Raw genomic sequence first — 24030 nt, 5'->3', positions numbered from 1 at the left:
TGGTGTAGTGGAACAACAATAGAATCTACCATTTTCACTTGCTTTACTACCTTCTGATGACTATGTTGTTCACAATTTAAAGGGTAACCAAATGGGGCTGAATCTCATCGAGAAAAATTGGGGTGCAGTCTGAGACAGCTGTTGAGACGTATCATCGATTTTTCAATAAGTTCACAGCCGTTAACAAGAAGGCCGTTTTCTAATATACAAGTGCAAGCAAATATCTGCAGACAATGTTTTGAAACATTGTCAATTAGACATCCATTGACAAAATTGAAGGACGAATACTACATTCAACACATAGTTTTCAAGAAACAACAATGGGTCATTGCCTTACTGAGAGAAGCAAAAAAGGATGATGTACAACAAATTCATCAATGTACAAAATGGAGTTAGAGTACTTTGACATTCAAAGGACCGAAAGCATACAACGGGTTTATATTGCAAGGATTTCCAAAGAATTTTTGGAAAAGCTGAACGCTCACAATTTGATTCAGGGTGTAAAGTAAAACTATAGCTTTCAATGTCAGTACAGTTTGATGTAGTATTGTAAGAATACTTTTATTAATCTGCTTCGGCGGATTAATAAAACAAAGCCACAGATAAACCATGTCATGTGGACCACCTCAGGCTCAGAATATTAATAAAAGTATTCTTATAATACTAAATCAAAATGTACTGACATTGAAAGCTATAGTTTTACACCCTGAATCAAATTGTGAGCGTTCAGGTTTTTCAAAAATTCTTTGGAAATCCTTGCAACATAAACCCGTTATACGCTTTCGGTCCCTTGAATGTCAAAGTACTCTAACTCACGACATTTTGTAAATTGATGAATTTGTTGTGCATCCTTCTTTTTCGCTTCTCTCGGTAAGGTAATGACTAATTGTTGTTTCTAGAAAACTATGCGTTGAATGTAGTACTCGTCCTTTAATTTTGTCAATGGATGTCTAATTGACAATATTTCAAAACATTGTCTGCAGGTATTTGCTTCTAGTTGTATATTACAAAGACGGCCTTCTTGTTAACAGCTGTGAACTTATTGAAAAATCGATGATACGCCTCAACAAGACTGCACCTCAATTTTTCTCGATGAGATGTGTGCCACTGTTAAACTTGATAAAAATATGTGTATATATATATTTTGGGTGCCTGCATATACTTTGATTTGTAGTGATATTTGGCGGCATATACTTTGAGTGCCTGCATATTAAGGTAAGTAAATTGTCACCCCATCTCTCCAAGCATTTCTATCCACTTACCACTTATTGAAATAATACAGGTTCAGAAATCCAAACAGTAACCCAGGTCAAGATTTTTCCAACTTTCCACAGCAGGGGAAAACAAAGGCGGACAATTAAGGTAAGAGAAAAGGGAAAAAAAAGTTAAAAAAATAATCTACCACTGCCCCAAGTAGCAAGCTTCAAAGGTAATAAAATTTAAAGCTAAGGAAGAAAACAGAAAACAAGGGAAAACCAAAAGGATGCAATTGCAGTGGGACCAAAGATGCAAAGCAAAGCAAAAAAATTTAAAAGCCAAGAACCGAACCAATTTGCTGAGACAATGATTTCTCAAGACAACCCAGTCAACTTTCGGCTTTAGGCCTAGTTGGTCTACAAAGATAGAAAGTCCTAATCAGCTAACCTACACCGGGCCAACCAAAATCACTTTCCCCTGGGTCCTAAAATCTAATTGAAAAAACAAAACCGGAGCTCTTTCAAGCTCACACAGGTATATCCTCATTATTATATTGCCTGTCACGTGACATGAGATACTAACAGGTGAGGAAAAAAGATGTGAAGGAATAATTTTTCGGTGACAAAACACCGGGTTACATATTAAAACCTGCCCTTACCCAACCCAACCAAGAGCAAAATCACGTCTAAAACATTAAACTATGGAAAGAAAAAAACGAAAGGTCCCCCATTTTGCTTCATTTGGTCTGTGCACTTACAGCATGGCAAAATTTTGAACAGGTATTAGACTATTAAAAAAATTAACAAAACAAAGTAAATACCTGTTCCTCGAACCCCGCGATGTAGCATCCAGCTGAAGTTTTATCTTTGATTTTATGATCAGCAAACTCTTTTCCCCTCTTGGCAAGCGTACTCACAGTTAAGTTTTCGTTAGTTTTGATTTCATCCCTTAAATGTCCCCAGATTTGTTCAGCAACATTAACGTATACGGCCAATGTCATGGCAATTGTCGGAGTCAGCTGCTCCATTTTGATTTTGATATCCGAGGCTAGAATTAAAAAAAATATATATTAATACTAAATAGAGGGGAAACAACAATATAAATGTGTGAGTGTATATATAAACAAAAGTAAACTTACATAAGGAACCATTTCTGAACGTCCTGGAGTTTTCCGACCATTGATATAACTTCCGCGATCACAGAGAAATCCACGACAATCACATTTTGTAGAAGAAACTGGCCATTTTCAGATCGAGTTCATTCAATATGGTTTCGAAAGGCAATATCAAAAAGCATGAAAATTCCTGATAAACAAAAATTGAGAGGTTACACGAACAAACAAACAAATCTTACATTTAATTGCGTTAAGGACACCATTTGATTTACCATTGAAGCTAAACTGGAAGCACAAAACGCCAGGTATTTTATACCATCCCAAAAACAAAATTTAAGCTGCAACCAGGGTATTTGACACTAAACAAGGTTTACTGTGTAATGGATATGCTCTCTCTCCTTATTCCCTGACTAGTGTTCTATAAAGTCAGCTGATCACGGATCCTCATATTTCCAGCACAAGTCAAATAGAACAAGAAAAAAACATACAACATACAACGACAAAGCCGTATCCCACTTTTTACCAAAAAAACCTTATTCCACTAAGTGAGGTCGCCTGTATAAATCTAGTTTAACAAAGAAAAAAAAGCATAAATATACTTTTTCCAATTTGGACATGCATTACTCAGTCAGAACAGCACAACACCATCCTTAGAATCTGAGTATTCCTTGCGACTATAATATTACTAGGAACATGATGTCACTACAAATCATCCTTAATCATTGGAACAACATATAGGAATAAAAAAATTTGTCTTGAATTCAAATTCTCAAATCCCTAACCGGCAACAATTAAACAGCACAAATCATCCTTAATCATTGGAACAACACATAAGAACAAAGATTCTGTCTTGAATTCAAATTCTCAAATCCCTAACCGGCTACAATTAAACAGCACAAATCGTCCTTCATCATTGGAACAACACATAAGAACAAAGATTTTGTCTTGAACTCAAATTCTCAAATCCCTAACCGGCTACAATTAAACAGCACAAATCGTCCTTAATCATTGGAACAACACATAAGAACAAAGATTCAGTCTTGAATTAAAATTCTCAAATCCCAAACCGGAAATATTAAACAGCACAAATCATCCTTAATCATTGGAACACCACATGAGAACAGAGATTCTGTCTTGAATTCAAATTCTCAAATCCCTAACCGGCAAAATTAAACAGCACAAATCATCCTTAATCAGTGAAACAACACGTAAGAACAAAGATTCTGTTTTGCATTCAAATTCTCAAATACCTAACCGGCAACAATTAAACAGCACAAATAATCAAAACAAAGAAAATATAAAAAAAAATTAAAAAAAGATATTTCAAAGGGCTGCACCAAGAAGAATTGGCTGTGGCGGAATACCGTCCAAGTGTACAATGCCATGATGGGTGTTCATGCTCGAAATGGTTGGTTTAGTAAGGTCCAGGAACTGCTCGATGTAATGCGTAAGAGGGTGCGAACCGGTCCTTGTGAGTCTCAATACTTTGATAAATGCTCGGCTGAAGTCAGGTGCCATGACACCAAATTTAGGAACTGAACTTTTGAATGAGGCGAGAAGTGAGAAGGGCGGGTCTTAGGCAGTGGAAACACTGTGTGGCAGCCAAAATCAGACTTCTTCTCAAGAGACGGTAGAGGAGGGCCTTCTTCGTCAAAGTCAGAGCCGGAGATTATTGAGGTTGAATTTGAGGAGAAAAGAAGAGAAACCCAAGATGTGGGGAAAGATCACGTAGGGTGGACACTGATTCCACGGATTTGCCCGTCCTAGCTCCGCCAGTGTGCCTCGCCACTGCCTCTTCCGGACCCTAATTCCATGGAGAGAGAGGAAGCGAGAGAGGAAGAGAGAGAGAGAGACTGAAGGAGTTGTGGTTTAGACCAACCCTAACTGTGACTATATATACAACCGACCCAGGAACCCAAGAAAACTAACCCTAAACAGATTTAGCCCGCATGAGTAAAATTACTTACTATACGAGGCCCAAAACGCCCGGCCCAGTACTAAAGACACGCGAGTTTAACCCTAGCTGCATGCAGTAGTTGGGGCTGCGCGAGTGGAGGAAGAAAGAGAGCATTTCATCGCGACGCCGACGCCGACGCCGACGCCGATTTCTGGTTATCCTTACTTTCTCTTACCCTCTCTATTTTTCTCTAGAAATCTTCGATTAATTGTGTCCAATTTCATTGCTTTCTTCGTTCATGTGTCTTTCACCTGCCGAACGAATATTTAGGTGTTTGAATTTGCAAATGCTTAGATTTGTAGGGTTTTATTGCTTCTGATATGTTGTGGATTTTTCTTAATTTTGGTTTTGTATCGGTTAGGTCGCTGAGTTTTTTAATGAACTCGAAAAAATATTGTATGTTGGAATCTGTCTCTGCTAGCAAATGTATTGCATTTTCTCAACTCTATGGTTCGTATTTTTGAGGGTTTTTAATTATTTGTTATTGATTCAGGAAGAAGATTGTTTTTGTGTTTTTCATTCGATATTCGGTATTTGTTGTGTGCGTTGTGCATTTGGAGTTCTGAGTGAAGTTAACATAAATGGAACATGGATTTTGTGTTTCTGAATTATGCGATTCGGTTTCCTTGTAGGTAAGCCATGGTGAAGCACAACAACGTTATCCCGAGCTCTCACTTCAGGAAGCATTGGCAGAACTATGTCAAGACCTGGTTTAACCAACCTGCTAGGAAGACCAGGAGGAGGACTGGTGAGTTACACTAGTCGTGTTTATCACCACTTTTCTTGTTTCTTAGCTTTACGTCTACTCTTTTGTGTGCGCCGTACTAAACACTGTCGCTCACATCATCCTGCTTATTTCACAAATGAGCATTTGTAATTTGACTGACTTGACTCTTTCGAAATATCATCAGCTCGCCAGAAGAAGGCTGTGAAAATCTTCCCTCGTCCAACCACTGGGCCCCTGCGTCCCATTGTTCATGGACAGACTCTCAAGTACAACATGAAAGTGAGAGCTGGTAGAGGTTTTACTCTTGAAGAATTGAAGGTAAGTCGGGGGTCGCTTTTTGTTGTTGATAAAACTTTTTGGAATTAGTGTTATTTACTCATGGATTCCGATTATGGCATGCGAGTTTTATGGAAATCTTTGACAAAGTGCTTCATTTCATTCCTCTATTTTGCTTTGGAATTAGTGTTGGAATTCATCCAGCTTTTATTGTACGAGTTTATTGAAGTTGATTACAGGATGAAGTGTTATAAGGATAAATAAAATACAATTGTTTTTCAGTTTCGAAACATTTGCAGATCGCCAGATTCCATAAAAATATAAACATGATCCTAAATTTGGAATTCTTAGATCAGTTTTTGTGTTTTATTTAGCTTCTGGTTCTAATAGGTGAGCTTTTATGTGATGATTTTAACAAGTTGTTTACCTTGTTTGCTTACCAGTCTGCTGGGATTCCAAAGAAACTTGCACCAACCATTGGAATTTCTATTGATCATCGTAGGAAGAATCGTTCTCTCGAGGGTCTTCAAGCTAATGTTCAGCGTCTGAAGACATACAAGGCCAAATTAGTGGTCTTCCCAAGACGCGCCAAGCATATCAAGGTGATGTTAAGTGGTTGATGTAGAGAAGTTTAAGAATGTGGATTTTCAGTGTGCATGGTATCTTATCTTCATAAGTACCTTTTGTTTTTTTGCTACAGGCTGGTGATTCTCCTGCGGAGGAAATTGCCAATGCCACCCAGCTCCAAGGCCCCTACCTTCCAATTGCACGTGAGAAGCCCACAGTTGAGCTTGTGAAGGTTACCGATGAGTTGAAATCATTCAAGGCATATGACAAACTTCGCGTGGAGAGGATGAACACACGCCATATTGGTGCCAGGCTCAAGAAGGCAGCGGAAGCAGAGAAGGAAGAGAAAAAATAGAGAGCTTGATGCGCACTTGGTGTCAGGGTTCATTTTGGAAGGATTTTTGTTTTAGATTTTCATCTGTTAACTGCGGGATTTGTTTCTAGAACCCATCAATTTTAGAGCAAGTAAACTTAAGTAATCCAAGTTAAAGAGATGCTTCCATTGCTGTTAATTTCTGATACCATATTGGTGTTTTGTTATTTGTGCTTGCATTTGATTTCGAATGATGTGGATTAAAAGCATATGATTTGGATGCAAGTCCCCTTGAATTGTTCATTCACATCAATATCAAATGGTTCAATCCCAGATCATAATATCCACCAAAACACCAGAGTCGTTCTTAAGGTCTTCGCCACAGTCGGCACAAACAATGTCATAGCCAGTGCCAATTTTAGCGCCCTTGGGATCCAAACAAAGTCGGGGCAATTGCAATCGAAGTGGTTGCATTCCTTAAAGACAAACTTCACAAAAATAACGTCCCTCTTTGATTAGGAGTTGAAACCTTTGCATATCATCAAGGACGGCCTGAATATCTTCTTCGTTCACTGTTTGTTTGTTTGTTCAAAAGTTGCATCAACCCACACAAGATAAACAGTTTTAAACCTTCCAATTGCACGTGAGAATAAGCCTACGGTTGAGCTTGTGAAGGTTACCGACGAGTTGAAATCAATCGAGGCATATGACAAACTTGGCTTGGAGAGGATGAACAAACGCCACGTTGGTGCCAGGCTCAAGAAGACAGCCGAGGCAGACAAGGAAGAGAAGAAATAGAGAGCTTTGGAGTCGTTTTAGGTTTTCATCTGTTGATTTGCTTCTTCAACCCATTAATTATAGCGTTTGTTATTTCTGATCAGTGTTCTAAAAATGGGTCTAGGCGGCCGCCTAGGCGTTCGGTGGAGGAGTCCCGGACCGATTTAGGCCAAAAAGTTCATGTAAGGCGGGGAAGATTTAAGCGGCTGCCTAGGCGCTAACTAGGCGGTCTGGGCGTTTCTTAGCGGTTGTCTAGGCGGCTCTGCAACTCTTACGTAGGATCTGCAACGCCCAATCTCAAAGTGGAGCCTCGATTGCAATCCTGCAACTCACCGTTTGTGAGTAGAAGAGGAAAAAGAGAATGCAAAAAGAGAGAAACTCTTAACTTTTAAGGTATTAATCCATGGCAGCACGATCTGGATTTGAGATCGAGTTCGATGTTCTTATGACTAAAGGAAGAAGAAGAAGAAAAGAAACGGAAAAACTCGATGGGAAGAGTGTTCCACTTTCCAACGGGTGTGATAATGATATGTGCTTTGGAAATCTTGGATGACATGACAGAGTTAGGGTGGAGGGGTCAGAAACACATATGAGATGTGATATTATTTGGTTTTAAATCTTTAATAACCACATACTACCTCTACGTGGGGTTTATTGGAAATCTTGGGTGGTGTGACAAAGTTGGGGTGCAGGGGTCAGAAACATTGATGTAATGGATTTTTTTATTTTTTATTTTTTTTTGAAGAAAGGATAGGATGTTATTTGGTTTTTAATCTTTAATAACCACCCACTACTTCTACATGGGGTTTTTATCATTTCAAATAGCTTGGAATATACATACATTATACACATATATATGTGTGTGTTATATATTTATATAAATTATTGGGATAATTATTTATTATTTTTTTACTTAATAGAGTCAAATATATATATGCATATTCATATAATTTTTAATAAATTGTGTGTTTTTTTATTTGTTTTAGTTTTATAGTGGTATACTTATGAAAATGGTGTACCTAATTTGTAAATGATGGATTGACTACAAGTTCATCCAATTATGAAATGATTGGAGAACTTTTAAGGAGATACATACAAGTATAGTTTTTTTTTAATGTAAATAAGCACTTATTTACAAGATATATAATAAATTTACATAAATCCGCCTAGGCGCTAGGCCCCTGTGCACCGCCCGACTAGCGCTTAGTGTTTTTTAGAACCTTGTTTCTGATATCATATTGGGATTTTGTTATTTGTGATTGCATTTGATTTCGAATGATGCGGATTGAAAGCATATGATTTGGATACAAGTTCCCTTGAATTGTTCATTCACATCAAAATCGGATTGTTCAATCCCAGATCATAATATCCACCAAAACAAGAATCACAAATCATTATCTGTCTGCAAACTCCTACTAATTCTGTACGATTCAGCAACAAAAGGCACTGGTAAGTTAGTGTTCTCTCTTTCAAAAACTACACAAGAAATTGCAATCAAATCCAACGACGACTCTGGAGTCTACTACACAAGAAATTGAAGAAAATTGAACCCGGAACGTTGTTCTTCACTAAACTTATTGTTTGAACCCGGACTGAAGAAAATTGCCATAATCCACCCGTTGCAAATTTTTTTTAGTTACATTTATCGCTTGTCGGAAAAATGAAAGAGTAGAAACATGTAAGAACCGAGTTTCTAATCCCCTTGAAGTGACCAAATTTATAGAAGGCCAAAACGGGGAAACATAAACTATTAACATGAAATGACTGCACATGTATCTGCAACAAAATACGCCGAAAAAAAAAAAAGGCTGGAAAGGTGCTTGACAATTTGGAGCAGTCTTATCACGAATTGGGATGTCAACTTATATCGACTATGCGTCATGCAGCCACAAGAATAAATAAGTTGGTGTGTCGAAAAGAGGAACATTTTGAACCTTAGTCACGGACACTCAAAAACTCAAGACCGGCCCTGATTTTGAATTTTAATTTGATTTTAATTCACGCATGCCCTAATATGATAACCACCAATTAGTTACGTGAACAAAATTTAACTATGAATATCATTCAGAATACCATTCAAACTTCGATACATGCATAACTGATGATAACATCGCGGATCACATAGAGAGAGAGGAGAAGAACTGAAAAGATTGTAAAGACATATGGAAACCTGCAAATGCATTTGTTCATTGCACTATCTACCATTACATAATATTTTGAGACACCTGACGAAAACCTGAGCCTTGCCCATAACAGTCATCTACGTCTTTTTGCGCATGGGACATTCATCATACCAATGGCCAGATTCCCCCCCCCCCACAAAAAGTACAGATCTTCAAAACTGCACGTGCTTGCCAGTCCTCGCCTAAAACCCATGCGTCGTCGTCAGAGTCGTTTTGATGATCTTCGCCACAGTCTGCACAAACTATGCCATAGCCACTGCCAATTTTAGCACCCTTGGGAATCGAAACAAAGTAGGGGCATTCGTAATCGAAGTGGTTGCCTTCCTTAGGCATACTTCACACAAATAACGTCCCTCTTTGATTAGGAGTTCATTCATTTTCGCTTCATCAAGGACAGCTTGAATATCTTCTTCTGTCACTGTTCGTTTGTTCAAAAGTTCCATCAACCCACACAACAAAATTAAGTTAAATATCGTGAATAAGATCATTGTCATAAGGCCAATATGAAATTTCAAACATTTGGCTCCTCTTGGGACTACTTTTCTAAAAAGCAATCATCACAAACGAAGTATTTTTACTTGAAATTTCAAACAAAAGTGTGATACCGTGCTGCATGAGTTAAATCCCACCCCCATAAACCAGATGAAATATTGATATCGAAAGAGAGTATTATATTATGTACACAAAAAATTAGGTATGAAATTAAATTCAGGAACCCAAGAAAATTCCATACGATTTAGTAGCAATTAAATTAAATTGAAATCAAAATCAAAATCAAAATCAAAAGCATACCATCATCAGAATTCTTTTCATCGTCGTCCGAATTATGGTCGTCCTCCCGTCGTAGCTCCGCCAATTTGCCTGGACTCTGCCCCTCCCCGGACACTGATTCCACGGATTTGCCCCGTCCTAGCGAATACGATTTGGTGCTGGCCATGGTTTCGTCTGGATGGATGGAGAGAGAGGAAGAGAGAGAGAGAGACTGCAGGAGTTGTGGTTTAGACCGACCCTAATTGTGACTATATATATAATTTAAGTTGTTTTCCATATGGATTCTAATAGGGAATCCAAATTCTAATATGAGAATGATATATATGTGTTTGTGTGTGTGTATATATATATGGCAATCTCTTCTCTCGCTGGGTCATGCTCTCAAGGTACCGAGCCCTATTCTTAGTTTGAGCAATAAGTATCCTGATAGAGAGAAGAAGAGCTGTTGCGTTCACAGGTTGTAAAAATTGGATCATGGCTGCATCCAACGGAAGTTCTTCAGGTAAGCATGCTTTGGTCATTATATGGATTGATGTTATCGTGTCTTGTATGATTGTGATTCTAGCAACTGAATCTTTCATGGGATTTAAGAGTTAACATGTGGTATCAGGGCCAGGTTCATGTTCTTAAATTCAATCAACAAAATCGACACGTTGGTGCCAGGCTCAAGAAGGCAGCCGAGGCAGACAAGGAAGAGAAGAAAAATAGAGAGCTTGATGCGCCCTTGGAGTCGGGTTTCATTTTGGAAGGATTTTGGTCAACCCATCAATTTTAGAGTTTGTTATTTCTGATACCATATTGGGATTTTGTTATTTGTGATTGCATTTGATTTCGAACGATGCGGATTAAAAGCATATGATTTGGATACAAGTTCCCTTGAATTGTTGTTCATTCGCATCAAAATCAGATTGTTCAATCCCAGATCATAATATCCACCAAAACAAGAATCACAAATCATTATCTGTCTGCAAACTCCTAATAATTCCGTACGATTCAGCAGCAAAACGCACTGGTAAGTTAGTGTTCTCTCTTTCAAAAACTACACAAGAAATTGCAATCAAATCCAACGACGGCTCTGGAGTCTACTACCAGGCGTGCCAAGAACCCCACAAAAAATGTCCACCACCTCCCGATGGAATGCTTTCACGATAACAACTCAATGCTTCAATGCCTGAAAAAATTTGTTGATAGCACGCCGATATAAGGATATACATAGAAATGAGTTATAAAATTAGTTCATCTCCATCTGCAATAATTACTACTGCCTAAAAACCTAGCTGAAACTTGGAAAGAAATGAGATATTAAGCATGTCTTAGATCCTGAGACATCGATACTCCGCAAGGCTAACTGTAATGAAATAACCTGGATTTGATTAGTTTCAACCACAGAAATGGTTTAACAATGCAGCTGAGTATTTATCAAAACTCGGCATGTCTAGATTGTGGGTGTTCACACACTTTGGCTACACAAGAACTTCTAGGCAGATTCTACGTTTTCTGTTACTTACATTCCATGTGTTCTATCAAATTTGCGTTTCATTGTCAAAACACTCTGTACACCGTTACTAACAGATTGTAAGTTCATAATCCGAAAATCTGCAGAGGAAGAAAATGCTTAAAAATTGCATCAATAAAGGAGAGTGTTTAGAAGTTATACCTGAGAAGCCATAACCCATGTTCTATCCATCCAATCTTGGCGTGGCCTCAAATCAGAGTGCTGAAACATCAGTTCATCATCTGTACCTTTGAAGTAAACTTTGTACCTTCGCCCGGGAAGGACCTTGCGAATCACACCTTCCCACCAGCCATCATTATAGAAAGCATCAACGTCTTCCGTCAGACTGAAACTTTCAGCCGCAACCACTTTTGGAGGACGAGGCCTTATGTGCTTTGCATCGACCTCTTCCGTCAACAACTCCTTGTTATCATCTGTCTTTATTGTCTTGTATCGAATGAAAAACTTGTCCTTTTCCATTACCTTGACAATATTTGCAGCAAACCAAGCGCCTTGAAATCCGTCTTCATCAGTGCAAACCTCAACCGTTGTTCCTTCTATCAATTCCTCATTCATCCCAGTCTTTGGTTCTTTGGCATCTAAGACATCCTGCAGTCCGAGTTTTGACGAGTTTGCACTTTAAAACAATGACAACAAAGTCTTATCTCCACTAAGTAGCGTCGACTATATATGAATTCTAAAACATCACTGCTCTCGGTTTAACAAGAAAAAAAAGCTTAGATATGCTTTTTCCAATTTGGACATGCATTACTCTGAAGAGCATAACAGGATCTTTAGAATCTGAACTTTCACTGGGACTATAAATAGTACTAGGAACATGTCACTACGAATCATCCTTAATCATTGGAAAAACACACATAAGAACAAAGATTCTGTCTTTAATCCCTAACTGGCAACAGTTAAACAGCACAAATAATCAAAACCAAGAAAATGTAAGAAAAATTGAAGAAAATTACTTACTCCTTGTTGAAGAGGCGGGACCCAGGACCCCTTCACCCACTCTCGGTGAAGCCGCAACTCCTCGGGCTCGAACTCAAACTTCTCCTTGGCGAACCGGAAGTAAACCCCAAGCGTGTTGTCCACCAAAACATCACTGACCACGACGCCCTCCCACCACCCGCCGCAAAAGAAGGCGTCCACCACGTCGCCCAATTTGAACCGGTAGTCGCTCTCTCGCGGCGGAGGAGGCCGGAGGAGAGCCGCGTCGACCTCTTCCCTCAGCGCCGCCTTGCCGCCCTTGTGGCCGCCGCTGATCTTGCGATCGATCCGGGCCTTCACTCTGTTGTACTCGACTTTGAATTTCGATTTCGTTCTGAACTTGGCGACGATTTTCGCCGGGAATGTGGTGCCGCGCATGTTGTGGATTGGGGAGGTGACCTCCACCTCGTCGCCTACCTCGAAGTGGGTGGCGTCCGCCATGGCCGTCGCCTGCGAAGCTCTCTGTCAAGTAGGTCTCTAAGTCTTGGACTCTTAGGCTCAGAGCCCATCGGCATTCAAACTCATGCCATTATATATAAAATTTAAAGCCGAAAAGCCCAATCACATCGTTGGCCCAATCCAAGACAGAAATATCTACGACTGATAGCATCATCTTCTTCCTCCCAGCCAAAAACGCGAGCACCAGAGCTGCGTCTCTGCAACCTCTCAAATTCGACGGAAACAAAACAATGGAAGAAGAATAACGCTGCAGTCTAAACCACAGCAGCCATGGCGTTCTTAGGAGTGCTGACCGTCACCACGTCACCCTTACTGCATTCAAGCTCGATGTCCTCCTCACCTTCAATTTCCAAGGTATGCAGCAAACCAACTTCTCTAATTTCTTGCTCCTTGACACCTACGCCGCCGTCTGCCACCGATTCTACTTCTAGATTTTCCGTGGAGCCACCGTCTGACTCTATTACTACAACTAACGTCAAAACCGCTCAGAAATTTAGCTACAGCAGAGCCTCCCCATCAGTCAGATGGCCCCACTTGAAACTCACAGAAACTTACCCCTCACCGCCGACCCAATTCACCGTTGCTTCTCCTCCGCCGAACCATGTCGTCGGCGATTCCGCTGACGGTGGAGAGGAAGACCAGAATGTGGGTTCTGTGGGAGCTTTGGAGGAGACGAATGACGAAACCCAACAAGTGCTGGGGAGGCCGAGCAAAACCAAGGCGAAGAAAATGACGAAACTTGCTCTCAAAAGAGCAAAAGATTGGCGGGAAAGAGTGAAGCTTTTTACTGATAGGATTTTGGGGTTGAAACCCGACGAGTTTGTGGCCAATGTGTTGGATGACAGGAGAGTTCAAATGACTCCGACTGATTTTTGCTTTGTGGTGAAATGGGTAGGCCAGTCGAGCTGGCAGCGCGCATTGGAGGTGTACGAATGGTTGAATTTACGCCATTGGTACTCCCCGAATGCTCGAATGCTTGCCACTATCTTGGCTGTTCTTGGAAAGGCTAACCAAGAAGAATTGGCTGTGGAGATATTTCAAAGGGCTGAACCTGGAATTGGGAATACAGTCCAAGTGTACAATGCAATGATGGGTGTTTATGCTCGAAATGGTCGGTTTAGTAAGGTCCAAGGACTGCTCGATGTAATGCGTGAGAGAGGGTGCGAACCAGACCTTGTGAGTCTCAATACTTTGATCAATGCTCGGCTAAGGTCAGGTGCCATGACACCAAATTTGGGAATTGAACTTTTGAATGAGGTGAGAAGGGCGGGTCTTAGGCCTGATATAATCACTTATAACACTCTTATAAGTGGCTGTTCACGTGAATCTAATTTAAAGGAGGCAGTGGATGTTTACAATGACATGGAAGCACATAATTGCCAACCTGATCTTTGGACTTATAATGCCATGATTTCGGTGTATGGGAGATGTGGAGAGTCAAGCAAAGCCGAGCAGCTCTTTAAGGAATTGGAGTCGAAAGGGTTTTTCCCAGATGCAGTGACATATAATTCTTTGTTGTATGCTTTTGCAAGAGAACTTGATATAGAGAAAGTAAGGGATATTGGTGAAGATATGGTGAAAATGGGGTTTGGTAAAGATGAGATGACGTACAATACCATCATCCACATGTACGGAAAGCAGGGCCAGCATGATTTAGCATTTCAGGTTTACAGGGACATGAAAATGCTAGGCCGGATTCCTGATGCTGTTACCTACACTGTGTTGATAGATTTACTTGGAAAAGCAAATAAGATAACACAGGCCGCTAATGTGATGTCAGAGATGTTGGACAGTGGAGTGAAACCCACTCTTCAGACTTATAGTGCTTTGATGTGTGCATATGCCAAGGCTGGTAAACAGGTGGAGGCTCAAGAGACATTTGATTGCATGGTTAGATCGGGTATTAGACCTGATCATCTGGCATACTCCATTATGTTGGATATCTATCTAAAGGTCAATGATACAAAGAAGGCAATGGCATTGTATCACGAAATGATGCAGGGTGGTTTCATGCCAGATAATATTCTCTATGGGGTCATGCTGCGGGTTCTTGGAAAAGAGAATAAATTGGAAGGCATTGAAAAAGTGATCAGAGATATGGAAAACGTTGGTGGTATGAACCCACAAGTTATCTCTTCTATTCTTGTTAAGGGAGAATGCTATGACCAAGCTGCCAGAATGTTGAGATTAGCTATTAGTAGTGGCTATGAACTGGACCGGGAAAATCTTTTATCTATTCTCAGCTCGTATAGTTCATGTGGAAGGCACTCAGAAGCATGTGAATTGCTTGAATTTTTGAGAGAACACGCTCCCGGTTCCACTCAACTGATAAATGAAGCACTGGTTGTCATACAATGCAAGGCTCGTGAATTTGATGCTGCCTTGGTGGAATATAGTAATACCAGGGGATTCCATTCTTTTAGTAGAAGTCCTACCATGTATGAAATTCTTATTCAAGGCTGCCAAGAGAATGAACTCTTTGGTGAAGCTTCTCAGGTTTATTCTGACATGAGATTATATGGCGTCGACCCCTCTCAACATCTTTACCAAATTATGGTGCTCATATATTGTAAGATGGGTTTCCCTGAGACAGCGCATCATTTGATTGATCAGGCAGAGACGAAGGGCATTTTATTTGACAATGTCAACATATATGTTGATGTTATTGAAGTCTATGGGAAATTGAAGCAGTGGCAGAAAGCTGAATGTTTGGTGGGAAGTCTCAGACAAAGATGTAAATCGGTGGATAGGAAGGTCTGGAATGCCTTGATACAAGCTTATGCTGCAAGTGGTTGCTATGAGCGAGCTAGAGTGATATTTAACACAATGATGAGAGATGGTCCTTCCCCAACAGTAGATTCTGTTAATGGTCTTTTGCAAGCTCTGGTTGTTGATGGGAGATTGGACGAACTCTATGTTCTAATCGAGGAGTTGCAAGATATGGGTTTTAAAATAAGCAAGAGTTCAATTCTCTTGACACTTGAAGCATTTGCTCGAGATGGTAACATATTTGAGGTAAAGAAGATATACCAAGGAATGAAGGCTGCAGGCTATTTTCCCAACATGGATTGTTTCAGGATTATGATCAAGTTATTGTGCAGGGGAAAACGAGTAATGGATGTTGAAGCAATGGTTTCTGAGATGGAAGAGGCAGGATTCAGGCCTGATCTCTCAATATGGAATTCTATGCTTAAGTTATATGCAGGAATTGCAGATTTCAAAAGGACAGTTAAAGTATACCAGCGGATTAAAGAGGCTGCACTTCAACCAGATGAGGATACTTATAATACTTTAATCATAATGTACTGCAAAGATCGTAGACCAGAGGAAGGTTTGTCATTGATGCATGAAATGAGAAGGCAGGGGCTAGAACCTAAGTTGGATACTTACAAAAGCTTAATTTCAGCGTTTGGTAAGCAGAAGTTGTTGGATCAAGCTGAGGAACTATTCGAAGAGTTAAGGTCAAATGGATGTAAATTGGATCGCTCATTTTATCATACCATGATGAAAATGTTTAGAAATTCAGGAGACCATGACAAAGCTGAGATGCTGTTGGCGATGATGAAAGAGGCTGGAATAGAACCCAACTCTGCCACAATGCATTTGCTTATGGTTTCTTATGGCAGCTCTGGACAGCCTCAAGAAGCTGAAAAGGTGCTTGACAATTTGAAAGTAACTGGCATAGATCTTGATACGTTACCATATAGTTCAGTTATTAGTGCTTATCTGAAGAATGGAGATTATAACATTGGAATTCAAAAGCTCAACGAGATGAAGGAAGGCGGTCTGGTGCCAGATCATAGAATTTGGACTTGTTTTTTAAGGGCTGCAAGTTTGTCTCAACACAGAAGTGAAGCTTTTATTCTCCTAAACGCACTGCGTGATGTTGGATTTGATCTTCCTATCAGGTAATTATTGGTTCTCATGTTGGAGAGAGACTGAAGCTCACAAACAGAATTTCTTCTTCTTCCATGCTTTATTGTTTTGGCTGATCCATTTCCAAACAAATCTTTGTCTTGTAGGCTTGTGACCGAAAATCCTGAATTGCTAGTTTCAGAAGTAGACTGTTGTCTAGAGAAACTAGAACCCCTAGAAGACAATGCAGCCTTCAACTTTGTCAACGCATTGGAGGACCTTTTGTGGGCATATGAACTCCGAGCCACTGCTTCGTGGGTTTTCCAATTATCCGTAAAGAGAGGCATCTATAACAATAATGTGTTCAGGTAGGTGTTGGTAGGTCGAAATTGTGAAGGCTAACTTAACCAACAAACAAATGTGTGTTTGCCTGATTATTCGGTATTATTTCCATCAGGTAGCTTATACCTAGTAATCCTTTAAATGCAGGGTAGCTGACAAAGACTGGGGTGCTGATTTTAGAAAGTTGTCAGCTGGTTCTGCTCTTGTTGGTCTTACATTATGGCTTGATCAGATGCAGGCAACTCTCTCTTTTCCCCAGTAGTTTTCTTTGCTATCTACCCTTTTGTATCTCCACTTTCATTTCTGAGTCTTACACGGAGGTCCTTAACATATGGCAGGATGCATCCTTGGAGGGTTATCCAGAGTCTCCGAAATCAGTTGTCCTGATAACGGGAACATCTGAGTACAACATGGTTTCGCTTAATAGCACCTTGAAGGCATGCCTTTGGGAGATGGGTTCACCTTTTCTGCCTTGCAAAACACGAAGCGGCCTTCTAGTAGCAAAGGCACACTCCCTCAGAATGTGGTTAAAGGATTCCCCGTTTTGCTTGGACCTTGAGTTGAAAGATGCCCCATCTCTCCCCAAATCAAACTCAATGCAGCTCATCGATGGATGCTTCCTAAGACGCGGTCTCGTTCCTGCGTTTAAAGAGATAACTGAGAAGCTTGGACCAGTGAGACCAAAGAAATTTGCTAGATTGGCTCTGCTGTCAGATGAAAAGAGAGAGAAAGTTATTGAAGCTGACATTGAGGGGAGGAAAGAGAAGTTAGAAAAAATGAAGGAAAAGGGGGAACCGAGGAGGGTGAGCAGGATTAAAAGGCTTGGGAAGAGGAAATATGTCAGACCGATGTTGTCAAATACCAAACATATTGTATCAGCAAGAAAAGCCTTCAAGTAGATATATACATGGAGACCCCATTGGGAAGAAGCTTTGAGGTAAGCATATGAGCTCACATTCCGAAACTATGCAAATATTTTGTCTTGTTGATCATTTCGTGTTCAACTATTTGCTTTTTTGTTTCGTGTTTTTAAGACAATTTTCTTCCTGTGGTTTGCATTATCCGGATGGCTTTTTCAGATATTGATTTTCGCTCCGTGGGTGCTTCCATTTGCCGCTCCTCTTCTCATTGGAGCAGTTGCCAACAACCTTGTTATTAAGGTATTACTGGTTGCATATGTTTGTGTTAATGTTAGTGATCTGCTAGTCTGCAACTAAATCGATTGAGTTGTATGGAAATTTTAACTTTTTATCACAATCAATCAGATGGCTATTCGAATGGCTAAGTGTGTTTGTTGTGCGAAATTTGGAATTTGGACAGGGTGCTTGTCCGGCTTGTAAGAGGCAATTTGTTGGTTACAAGAATCGAGTAATCCATTGTGGAAGCTGTGGAAACACTGTGTGGCATCCAAAATCAGACTTCTTTTCAAGAGACGGTAGAGGAGGCCCTTCTTCGTCAAGGTCAGAGCCGTAGATTATTGATGTTGAAGTTGATGAGAAATGAAGAGAAACCCAAGATGTGGGGGAAAATCGTGTATGGTAAGACTTTTAGATTACATACATAGAGCAATGAGAAAGCACAAGAGTTTTTACTTCAATTTTTGATACAAAGTCTTGTTCTTTGCTTTCGTGTCCGTGTAAATAGTGCCTTCTGTATTAGTTCTTGTAAGAATTGTGTAATCATGCCAATGTGTACATCTTTTTCCCTACTAGGAAGGTTGAGAAAACAAATTACATGGCCTTATGGTGATCACTGATCAGCAATTTTTTGTGCTTCTGTTTGCTTTAATCTAGAGAGCGGATAAGTTATCGTGTTATTTTACAAGGCATCTCGCTTTCATTGGAGAGTCGAAACAACTCCATTTGTCGCAGTTTCTTGTTATTGTTTCCCTTTTCGGCTTATATCGTCATCTGTATTGAAATTCTCAGGTCAGTTTTCGGATTACACCGTGAACCCTTCCAGCTTAGCTAGCTTCTGGTTGCATTGTTTTAGCTTCTGGTTGTCATGTGTCACCACAATCTGCATTGTTTTATAATTACAAGCGATATTCTTCACTAATCTTAGTATTCAAGACCGGGAACGCTGTAAATTGAAGAAAATTGCCATAATCCACCACTTCCATTTTTTTTTTTTAGTTACGCTTATCGCTACTTGGAAAAATGAAATAGTAGAAACATGTAAGAACCGAGTGTCTAATCCCCTTGAAGTGACCAAATTTATAGAAGGCCAAAACTGGAAAACATAAACTATTAACATGAAATGACTCCATCGGCAACAAAATACACAGAAAAAATAGAGCTTTAGATGATCAACGTGACATAGAATGCAATGCAACATCTGCAACATATCGCATAGTACACTGCTTCCGTCTGTTGCAACTCGCCGGCCCTTCATTCCAAAACAGTAGTTGGACAGAGGCATCCGGCTAGAACGATCAAATCTTGCACCATACAACCCTATTGCCAACCTAATTGCAGAGAAATATTTACGCAACTTCTCCCTAGAGCTTTTATCGTCTTTCATCGAGCAATTTATATCCTAGTTCTTCTGTACCATGCCAATTAGGCCTCTGCCCAAAAACGTATAACATTTCTTCCCTTTATGAAATCACACACGGCAAACAAATCCTTCCAAGAGTACCATGAGACATTGAGCAAGGGCATCGTATGAGAACAATATCAGATTCAACAGATACTCTTCAGATTACCATGGAACCTAATCAGAAGATTCGCTTTCAAGAGCTGGAATTCTGCGGAAGCGTGCAAAATATCGAGAGTACGACACATCCATGTTATTTGACGCCACGGATCTCTTCTGCCTTGCCGAAAACCCCTTACCAGAAAGTGAATCGTACAAGTCACCCAGGTCCATCTCTTTTCTGACCCTACCACTTTCCTGTAGAAAACTGGAAATTTACAACCAAAAACATATCAGGGAATCTATATTAGATATAAAATATAACTAAAAAGCAGGAACCTATATCACAAGATCGAAATATTTGCTCATTAAAAGTGAATGCCTATTGCCTGCTGATAGTAAAACAATGAATTTTGGCCATACCGTTGGCGAATGATGTTAAAAGCTTCTTTTGTTGCATAAGGTAGCCCTGTCTTTGGATCACGGTACCTAAAGCATCAAATGAACCGAGATGGTAAGATAGGCACCTTAAACATCACTCCTCACATTCTCTATGGGCATTTATAGCTGCTTGTCTAAACAACTACTCGGAAACCTAAGCACTTACTTGGCAGGTAAACCAGTAACAGCACAGACAGCTTTCTCAGGGTCTGGAAATAAAAAGGAATAAAAATACATGCATCAAAACCACGGTTATGATACCTAACTTTAAGAAACCCTGAATGTAACATTCATAAAACTACCACGTACAGGGAACAGGTGCGGTAGAGATTTCTGACTGAAATGACAATCCTCTACTGAATTCCAGATATGAGCGGCCTGAAGGAAATGTAACTTAGATTTCTTTCTAGGAAACTGATATTGCCACAATAACAAAATCTGCATACGCGGACAGTAATTCTTGTTTCCGAACTAACAAATTTGGTCAAAATAGTGTAATGCTGAAAGCTTACCATCTTTTGAGAAATAACGTACTTGTGGACCAGTATAGACAGCCTTATGTACAATTGCTCTTTTCTTTACTTCTTCCTCCCTTGCTAGAACACGCTCCAAATTTCTCAAGTTCATAATTTCTGTAGATTTACAGGTAACAAATCAAGCTTAGTTACAGCCTCACTTCCGAATAAACATTAACAAGTACCACGCAATTCACGTCACTTACTAATTAGTAATTACTAATGCTGAGACATAAAGTCCAGACCTGTTTGAGCTGCTTCTAAGAGCATCTCTTCTTGGGTCATCCTCTTCTCCTCGCCTTCCTTTTTCCTCTTAATCGGCTGATGAAAACCAAAATTGATATCCATTACAAACAGTATAATGTGTCCATCAACACAGCGATCTCATAAACAATAAACACCACATCTTCAATCAGAATTTCAAGTTCATTCAAGACCTACTGAAAACTGACCTTCATGGTTGCTTGCAAAGCCGCGCGTATTGCGTCCCTCTCAGCTTGACGAACAACCACTGAAGTTCTCGTAGATTTTCTCACAGTTCTCTCTACTTCTGCTTCCTCAGGAGCATCCTGATGTTGTTCGGGATGAGAAGACTTCTCACTTCCATCCTTGGATTTTAGTTCCGATAGAACTCTCTTCTTCTTCTTCTTGCTCGATTGCTTTCCCGGATATATCAGCCGCTTCTTCGTCCTAACTCTGTTAATTCACCAAACACAATCAAGTCCGAGTAAAAGAAATCTAAATGTCATTTGTGCAAACAAAACTCAACACACCTCTCATCTGCGTCGTTGTTTTCCGCTCCTTCGTCGGGGTCTGGCTCCTAACAACAAATTAAGCAACTCTAAGAAAGATCCGACTAGTACAATACTAACATTTAAAGTGAACAATCCAAAAAAAAAAAAAAGACCTCACATCTTCGTCGAAATCACTATCAAACTCGTCAGCAACCTCAGGCTCTGCTTCATAGTTTCCATCATCTTCATCCTACCACAATTTTCATTCATAACATAAACTAAAAATACAAAAAAAAATAACTGAAAAATATATAAAATTAGAACAAATTTAAAATATATTATTTATTTTTTCACCTCTTTGAGAGCCTCCTGATTCCAGAACATCTCATCCTCTTCGATTTCCTCATCGAGTAACTTAGTCATCCTGAAAAATCATAAAAAAAAGTTAAATTCTAAAAAATCGAGTCCAAAATCTCGATACTTCTCGAATGAATCGGTTAATTTAATTACCTCTTCCCTCTGGTGGCGCGTGAAATCCGATCGAGAAAAACAGCCGGCGGCTCATTCATTGGGACCTCCATGGAAAATCAAGAGAGATTTCGAGGACCAAACTGCAAAAATCGTTTCGATTTTGGATCAGCTGGACGAACTGTCCTGTGCCCTAGCTCTCCCCGCCAAAGTTTCAATCTCACCGTTAAGTTAGGGCATCTACAAGAGGAGACCCTCCCTTTAGCCCTATAATCCAGATATCTTGTTTTTATTTAATTTTAATCATTTTTCGAATATGATTTCGAGCGTTATGTGTTGAAATGTAATTGGTTGTGCAAATTTTAAATAGAATTCTTATTTACGTGATACTTTTTATCTTCAGCTTTCAATGTTATAGGAATGATATAGGTATTTATAGGAAAAATTAGAATTTTTTTTAATTCGTCCAATAAAAAACATTCAAATGGGTTGAGTTGGAGGGGTGATAAAGTGTCAAGTTTGACATTTTGGAGCTGGATTGATATTTTGCCACCGGAGGGTTGGTAAAATGTCAAGCTTGACATTCTAGCGCTTGATGGTTGGTTAGCTAGCTGGAAAAGGCTAGCTTGTTAACCTGATTTGGAGGTTTGGGTTCGATGAGACCTACAAACCCTTTTACCTAACCCTCGTTGGAGATGATTTTCATATCATTCGTACTATTTTTCTACCTTTGATTGGGTTGGATGGGAATGACCTTAGTACGCGAAGAGGAAGAGAAAGATATAAATGACACGTCGTGCGTTTTGTTGCTTGTTATCACAAACGACATGTCGTTAACTCCGTAGTTGAAGTGCTCGCTCTATCAGTATCAGTCCAGCTGGAGTTCTCCCTCTGTCTCTCTCTCTCTCTCATCTCTAATGGCGACAACGCTTCGGTGCCCGCAAGCAGCGGTACCGCTTCCGTGGAGGGCGAGAAGGCCCAAAGGCGGAAGAGGCCCCCGCCACTGCCAGGTGCCGAACATCCAGGCGTTCCAGCGTAGCGACATCGGAAGCTTCGCGAAGGACGCGTGGCGGAGCGCCAACGACGGATTCGAGCGGTTCCTTTTCGAGGCGAAGAAGACCGCCGAACGCCTCGACCGTCAGTATGCCCTCTCCCGCCGCTTCGACACAATCGCTCGCTCAGCCGCCGCTCGCGCTAGAGAAATGGATAGGGAACTCGAGATTGGCACGCGCTGGCGCGCTTTTAGCATGGATTTCAGCAGAAATTGGCCTAGGGTTTGTTCTTCTCCCGCTCTTACTCTTTTGCTTTCGGTATACATGTATGCGCATGTCGTTACGTTTGCTGAATTTTCTGGTTTCGTTGGTGTTTGGCAACCTTGCAGTACAGGAAGCAGCTTTCTGACTCCTTGGAGACCCCGTTGGGAAGAAGCTTTGCGGTAAGCGTATGAGCTTACATTCCGAAATTATGTAAAGATTCTGTCTTTCTTGTTGATCATTTCGTCTTCGACTAATTCGCGTTTTCGTTTCATGTTTTTGAATGATTTTGAAGACCATTTTCTTCCTCTGGTTTGCATTATCCGGATGGCTTTTTCGGATATTGTTTTTCGCTACGTGGGTGCTTCCATTTGCCGCTCCTCTTCTCATAGGAGCCGCCAACAACCTTGTTATTAAGGTATTAATGGTGGCATGTTTTTGTTAATGTTAGTGATCTGCTAGTCTGCAACTAAATCGATTGAGTTGTATGGTAATTTTAACGTTGTAACGCAATCAATCGGATCGGATGCCTATCCGAATGGCTAAATGTGTTTGTTGTGCGAAATTTGGACAGGGTGCTTGTCCGGCTTGTAAGAGGCAATTTGTTGGTTACAAGAACCAAGTAATCCGTTGTGGAAGCTGTGGAAACACCGTGTGGCAGCCAAAATCTGACTTCTCTTCAAGAGACGGTAGAGGAGGCCCTTCTTCGTCAAAGTCAGAGCCGGAGATTATTGATGTTGAATTTGAGGAGAAATGAAGAGAAACTCGAGATGTGGGGGATGATCGCGCATGGTGGACTTTTAGATTACATACATAGAGTAATGAGAAAAGCGTAAGAGTTTTTACTTTCCATTTATTTCGATATAAAGTCTTGTTCTTTGCTTTCGTGTGTGTGTAAATTGTGCCTCGTGTGTTTTTGAATGTCTTGTAAGAACTGTGCATTCATGCCA

At 40.3% G+C, this 24030-nt stretch overlaps 6 protein-coding genes and 2 long non-coding RNA genes across 12 annotated transcripts in view; 5 read left to right on the top strand and 3 right to left on the bottom strand.

Moving 5' to 3' along the window:
* LOC126628717 (60S ribosomal protein L13-3) overlaps window positions 1-6348 on the top strand; it is a 95242-nt gene extending 88894 nt beyond the window's left edge. The window contains exons 2-6 of the mRNA XM_050298502.1: window positions 4396-4422; window positions 4901-5016; window positions 5180-5313; window positions 5715-5873; window positions 5972-6348. Coding sequence (XP_050154459.1) covers window positions 4908-5016; window positions 5180-5313; window positions 5715-5873; window positions 5972-6193 — 624 coding nt within the window. The 5' untranslated portion in view covers window positions 4396-4422; window positions 4901-4907 and the 3' untranslated portion in view covers window positions 6194-6348. The remainder of the gene's footprint in view (window positions 1-4395; window positions 4423-4900; window positions 5017-5179; window positions 5314-5714; window positions 5874-5971) is intronic.
* LOC126628710 (protein AGENET DOMAIN (AGD)-CONTAINING P1-like) lies at window positions 665-12867 on the bottom strand. 3 transcript variants are annotated; one of them, XM_050298493.1, is made up of 3 exons: window positions 12359-12867; window positions 11540-11986; window positions 665-1203 (listed from the first exon to the last, which is right to left on the bottom strand). In XM_050298493.1, the coding sequence occupies exons 1-3, from the start codon at window positions 12815-12817 to the stop codon at window positions 1111-1113; spliced, it is 999 nt and encodes a 332-aa protein (XP_050154450.1). In that variant the 5' UTR covers window positions 12818-12867; the 3' UTR covers window positions 665-1110. The 3 variants fall into 3 exon arrangements, with proteins under 3 accessions (XP_050154450.1, XP_050154452.1, XP_050154451.1); XM_050298495.1 differs by lacking the exon at window positions 665-1203 and adding an exon at window positions 10754-11053; XM_050298494.1 differs by lacking the exon at window positions 665-1203 and adding an exon at window positions 11082-11230.
* Window positions 2022-4167, bottom strand: LOC126628720 (uncharacterized). Of its 2 annotated transcripts, none has more exons than XR_007625525.1 (3): window positions 2551-4167; window positions 2336-2433; window positions 2022-2244 (listed from the first exon to the last, which is right to left on the bottom strand). It is a non-coding gene; the product is annotated as an uncharacterized LOC126628720 (long non-coding RNA). The 2 variants fall into 2 exon arrangements; XR_007625524.1 differs by having other exon boundaries at window positions 2336-2501; window positions 3676-4167.
* Window positions 9390-10694, top strand: LOC126628722 (uncharacterized). Its single transcript, XR_007625526.1, has 3 exons — window positions 9390-9535; window positions 9913-10384; window positions 10493-10694. It is a non-coding gene; the product is annotated as an uncharacterized LOC126628722 (long non-coding RNA).
* Window positions 12865-23866, top strand: LOC126628698 (pentatricopeptide repeat-containing protein At3g18110, chloroplastic). Of its 2 annotated transcripts, none has more exons than XM_050298474.1 (6): window positions 12865-16743; window positions 16858-17058; window positions 17180-17270; window positions 17371-17969; window positions 18112-18192; window positions 23655-23866. In XM_050298474.1, the coding sequence occupies exons 1-4, from the start codon at window positions 13106-13108 to the stop codon at window positions 17929-17931; spliced, it is 4491 nt and encodes a 1496-aa protein (XP_050154431.1). In that variant the 5' UTR covers window positions 12865-13105; the 3' UTR covers window positions 17932-17969; window positions 18112-18192; window positions 23655-23866. The 2 variants fall into 2 exon arrangements, with proteins under 2 accessions (XP_050154431.1, XP_050154432.1); XM_050298475.1 differs by lacking the exon at window positions 23655-23866 and adding an exon at window positions 18353-18848.
* On the top strand, window positions 17940-18505 carry LOC126630324 (uncharacterized). Its single transcript, XM_050300408.1, has 3 exons — window positions 17940-17969; window positions 18067-18192; window positions 18353-18505. The coding sequence occupies exons 1-3, from the start codon at window positions 17940-17942 to the stop codon at window positions 18503-18505; spliced, it is 309 nt and encodes a 102-aa protein (XP_050156365.1).
* On the bottom strand, window positions 19118-22096 carry LOC126628709 (SWR1 complex subunit 2-like). Its single transcript, XM_050298492.1, has 11 exons — window positions 21870-22096; window positions 21714-21783; window positions 21538-21609; window positions 21399-21445; window positions 21078-21321; window positions 20871-20946; window positions 20623-20742; window positions 20420-20488; window positions 20277-20319; window positions 20093-20158; window positions 19118-19937 (listed from the first exon to the last, which is right to left on the bottom strand). The coding sequence occupies exons 1-11, from the start codon at window positions 21938-21940 to the stop codon at window positions 19748-19750; spliced, it is 1068 nt and encodes a 355-aa protein (XP_050154449.1). The 5' UTR covers window positions 21941-22096; the 3' UTR covers window positions 19118-19747.
* LOC126628714 (uncharacterized) lies at window positions 22699-23965 on the top strand. Its single transcript, XM_050298499.1, has 4 exons — window positions 22699-23101; window positions 23209-23262; window positions 23376-23498; window positions 23655-23965. The coding sequence occupies exons 1-4, from the start codon at window positions 22745-22747 to the stop codon at window positions 23835-23837; spliced, it is 717 nt and encodes a 238-aa protein (XP_050154456.1). The 5' UTR covers window positions 22699-22744; the 3' UTR covers window positions 23838-23965.
* Window positions 23966-24030: the final 65 nt, after the last annotated feature.

This window comes from Malus sylvestris, chromosome 7, assembly GCF_916048215.2.
Source record: "Malus sylvestris chromosome 7, drMalSylv7.2, whole genome shotgun sequence".
Lineage (NCBI taxonomy): Eukaryota > Viridiplantae > Streptophyta > Magnoliopsida > Rosales > Rosaceae > Malus > Malus sylvestris.
Note: the sequence above shows the minus strand (reverse complement) of the source record. Positions and strands in the feature narration are given on the sequence as shown.

Excerpts from the sequence above, each read along its gene's own strand:
- LOC126628709 (XM_050298492.1), bottom strand. The coding sequence starts at position 21,940 with ATGGAGGTCCCAATGAATGAGCCGCCGGCTGTTTTTCTCGATCGGATT. Across the intron at positions 21,784-21,869 it reads CGCGCCACCAGAGGGAAGAG|GATGACTAAGTTACTCGATG; the intron begins GTAATTAAATTA and ends ATGATTTTTCAG. Across the intron at positions 20,159-20,276 it reads GTTACTGGTTTACCTGCCAA|GTACCGTGATCCAAAGACAG; the intron begins GTAAGTGCTTAG and ends TTGATGCTTTAG.
- LOC126628698 (XM_050298474.1), top strand. The coding sequence starts at position 13,106 with ATGGCGTTCTTAGGAGTGCTGACCGTCACCACGTCACCCTTACTGCAT. Across the intron at positions 16,744-16,857 it reads GGATTTGATCTTCCTATCAG|GCTTGTGACCGAAAATCCTG; the intron begins GTAATTATTGGT and ends TTTGTCTTGTAG. Across the intron at positions 17,059-17,179 it reads TATAACAATAATGTGTTCAG|GGTAGCTGACAAAGACTGGG; the intron begins GTAGGTGTTGGT and ends CTTTAAATGCAG.
- LOC126628710 (XM_050298493.1), bottom strand. The coding sequence starts at position 12,817 with ATGGCGGACGCCACCCACTTCGAGGTAGGCGACGAGGTGGAGGTCACC. Across the intron at positions 11,987-12,358 it reads TCCCGCCTCTTCAACAAGGA|GATGTCTTAGATGCCAAAGA; the intron begins GTAAGTAATTTT and ends CTCGGACTGCAG. Across the intron at positions 1,204-11,539 it reads CATGGGTTATGGCTTCTCAG|GCACTCAAAGTATATGCCGC; the intron begins GTATAACTTCTA and ends CTTAATATGCAG.
- LOC126630324 (XM_050300408.1), top strand. The coding sequence starts at position 17,940 with ATGGAGACCCCATTGGGAAGAAGCTTTGAG. Across the intron at positions 17,970-18,066 it reads CATTGGGAAGAAGCTTTGAG|ACAATTTTCTTCCTGTGGTT; the intron begins GTAAGCATATGA and ends CGTGTTTTTAAG. Across the intron at positions 18,193-18,352 it reads CCAACAACCTTGTTATTAAG|GGTGCTTGTCCGGCTTGTAA; the intron begins GTATTACTGGTT and ends GAATTTGGACAG.
- LOC126628714 (XM_050298499.1), top strand. The coding sequence starts at position 22,745 with ATGGCGACAACGCTTCGGTGCCCGCAAGCAGCGGTACCGCTTCCGTGG. Across the intron at positions 23,102-23,208 it reads TCAGCAGAAATTGGCCTAGG|TACAGGAAGCAGCTTTCTGA; the intron begins GTTTGTTCTTCT and ends GCAACCTTGCAG. Across the intron at positions 23,499-23,654 it reads CCAACAACCTTGTTATTAAG|GGTGCTTGTCCGGCTTGTAA; the intron begins GTATTAATGGTG and ends AAATTTGGACAG.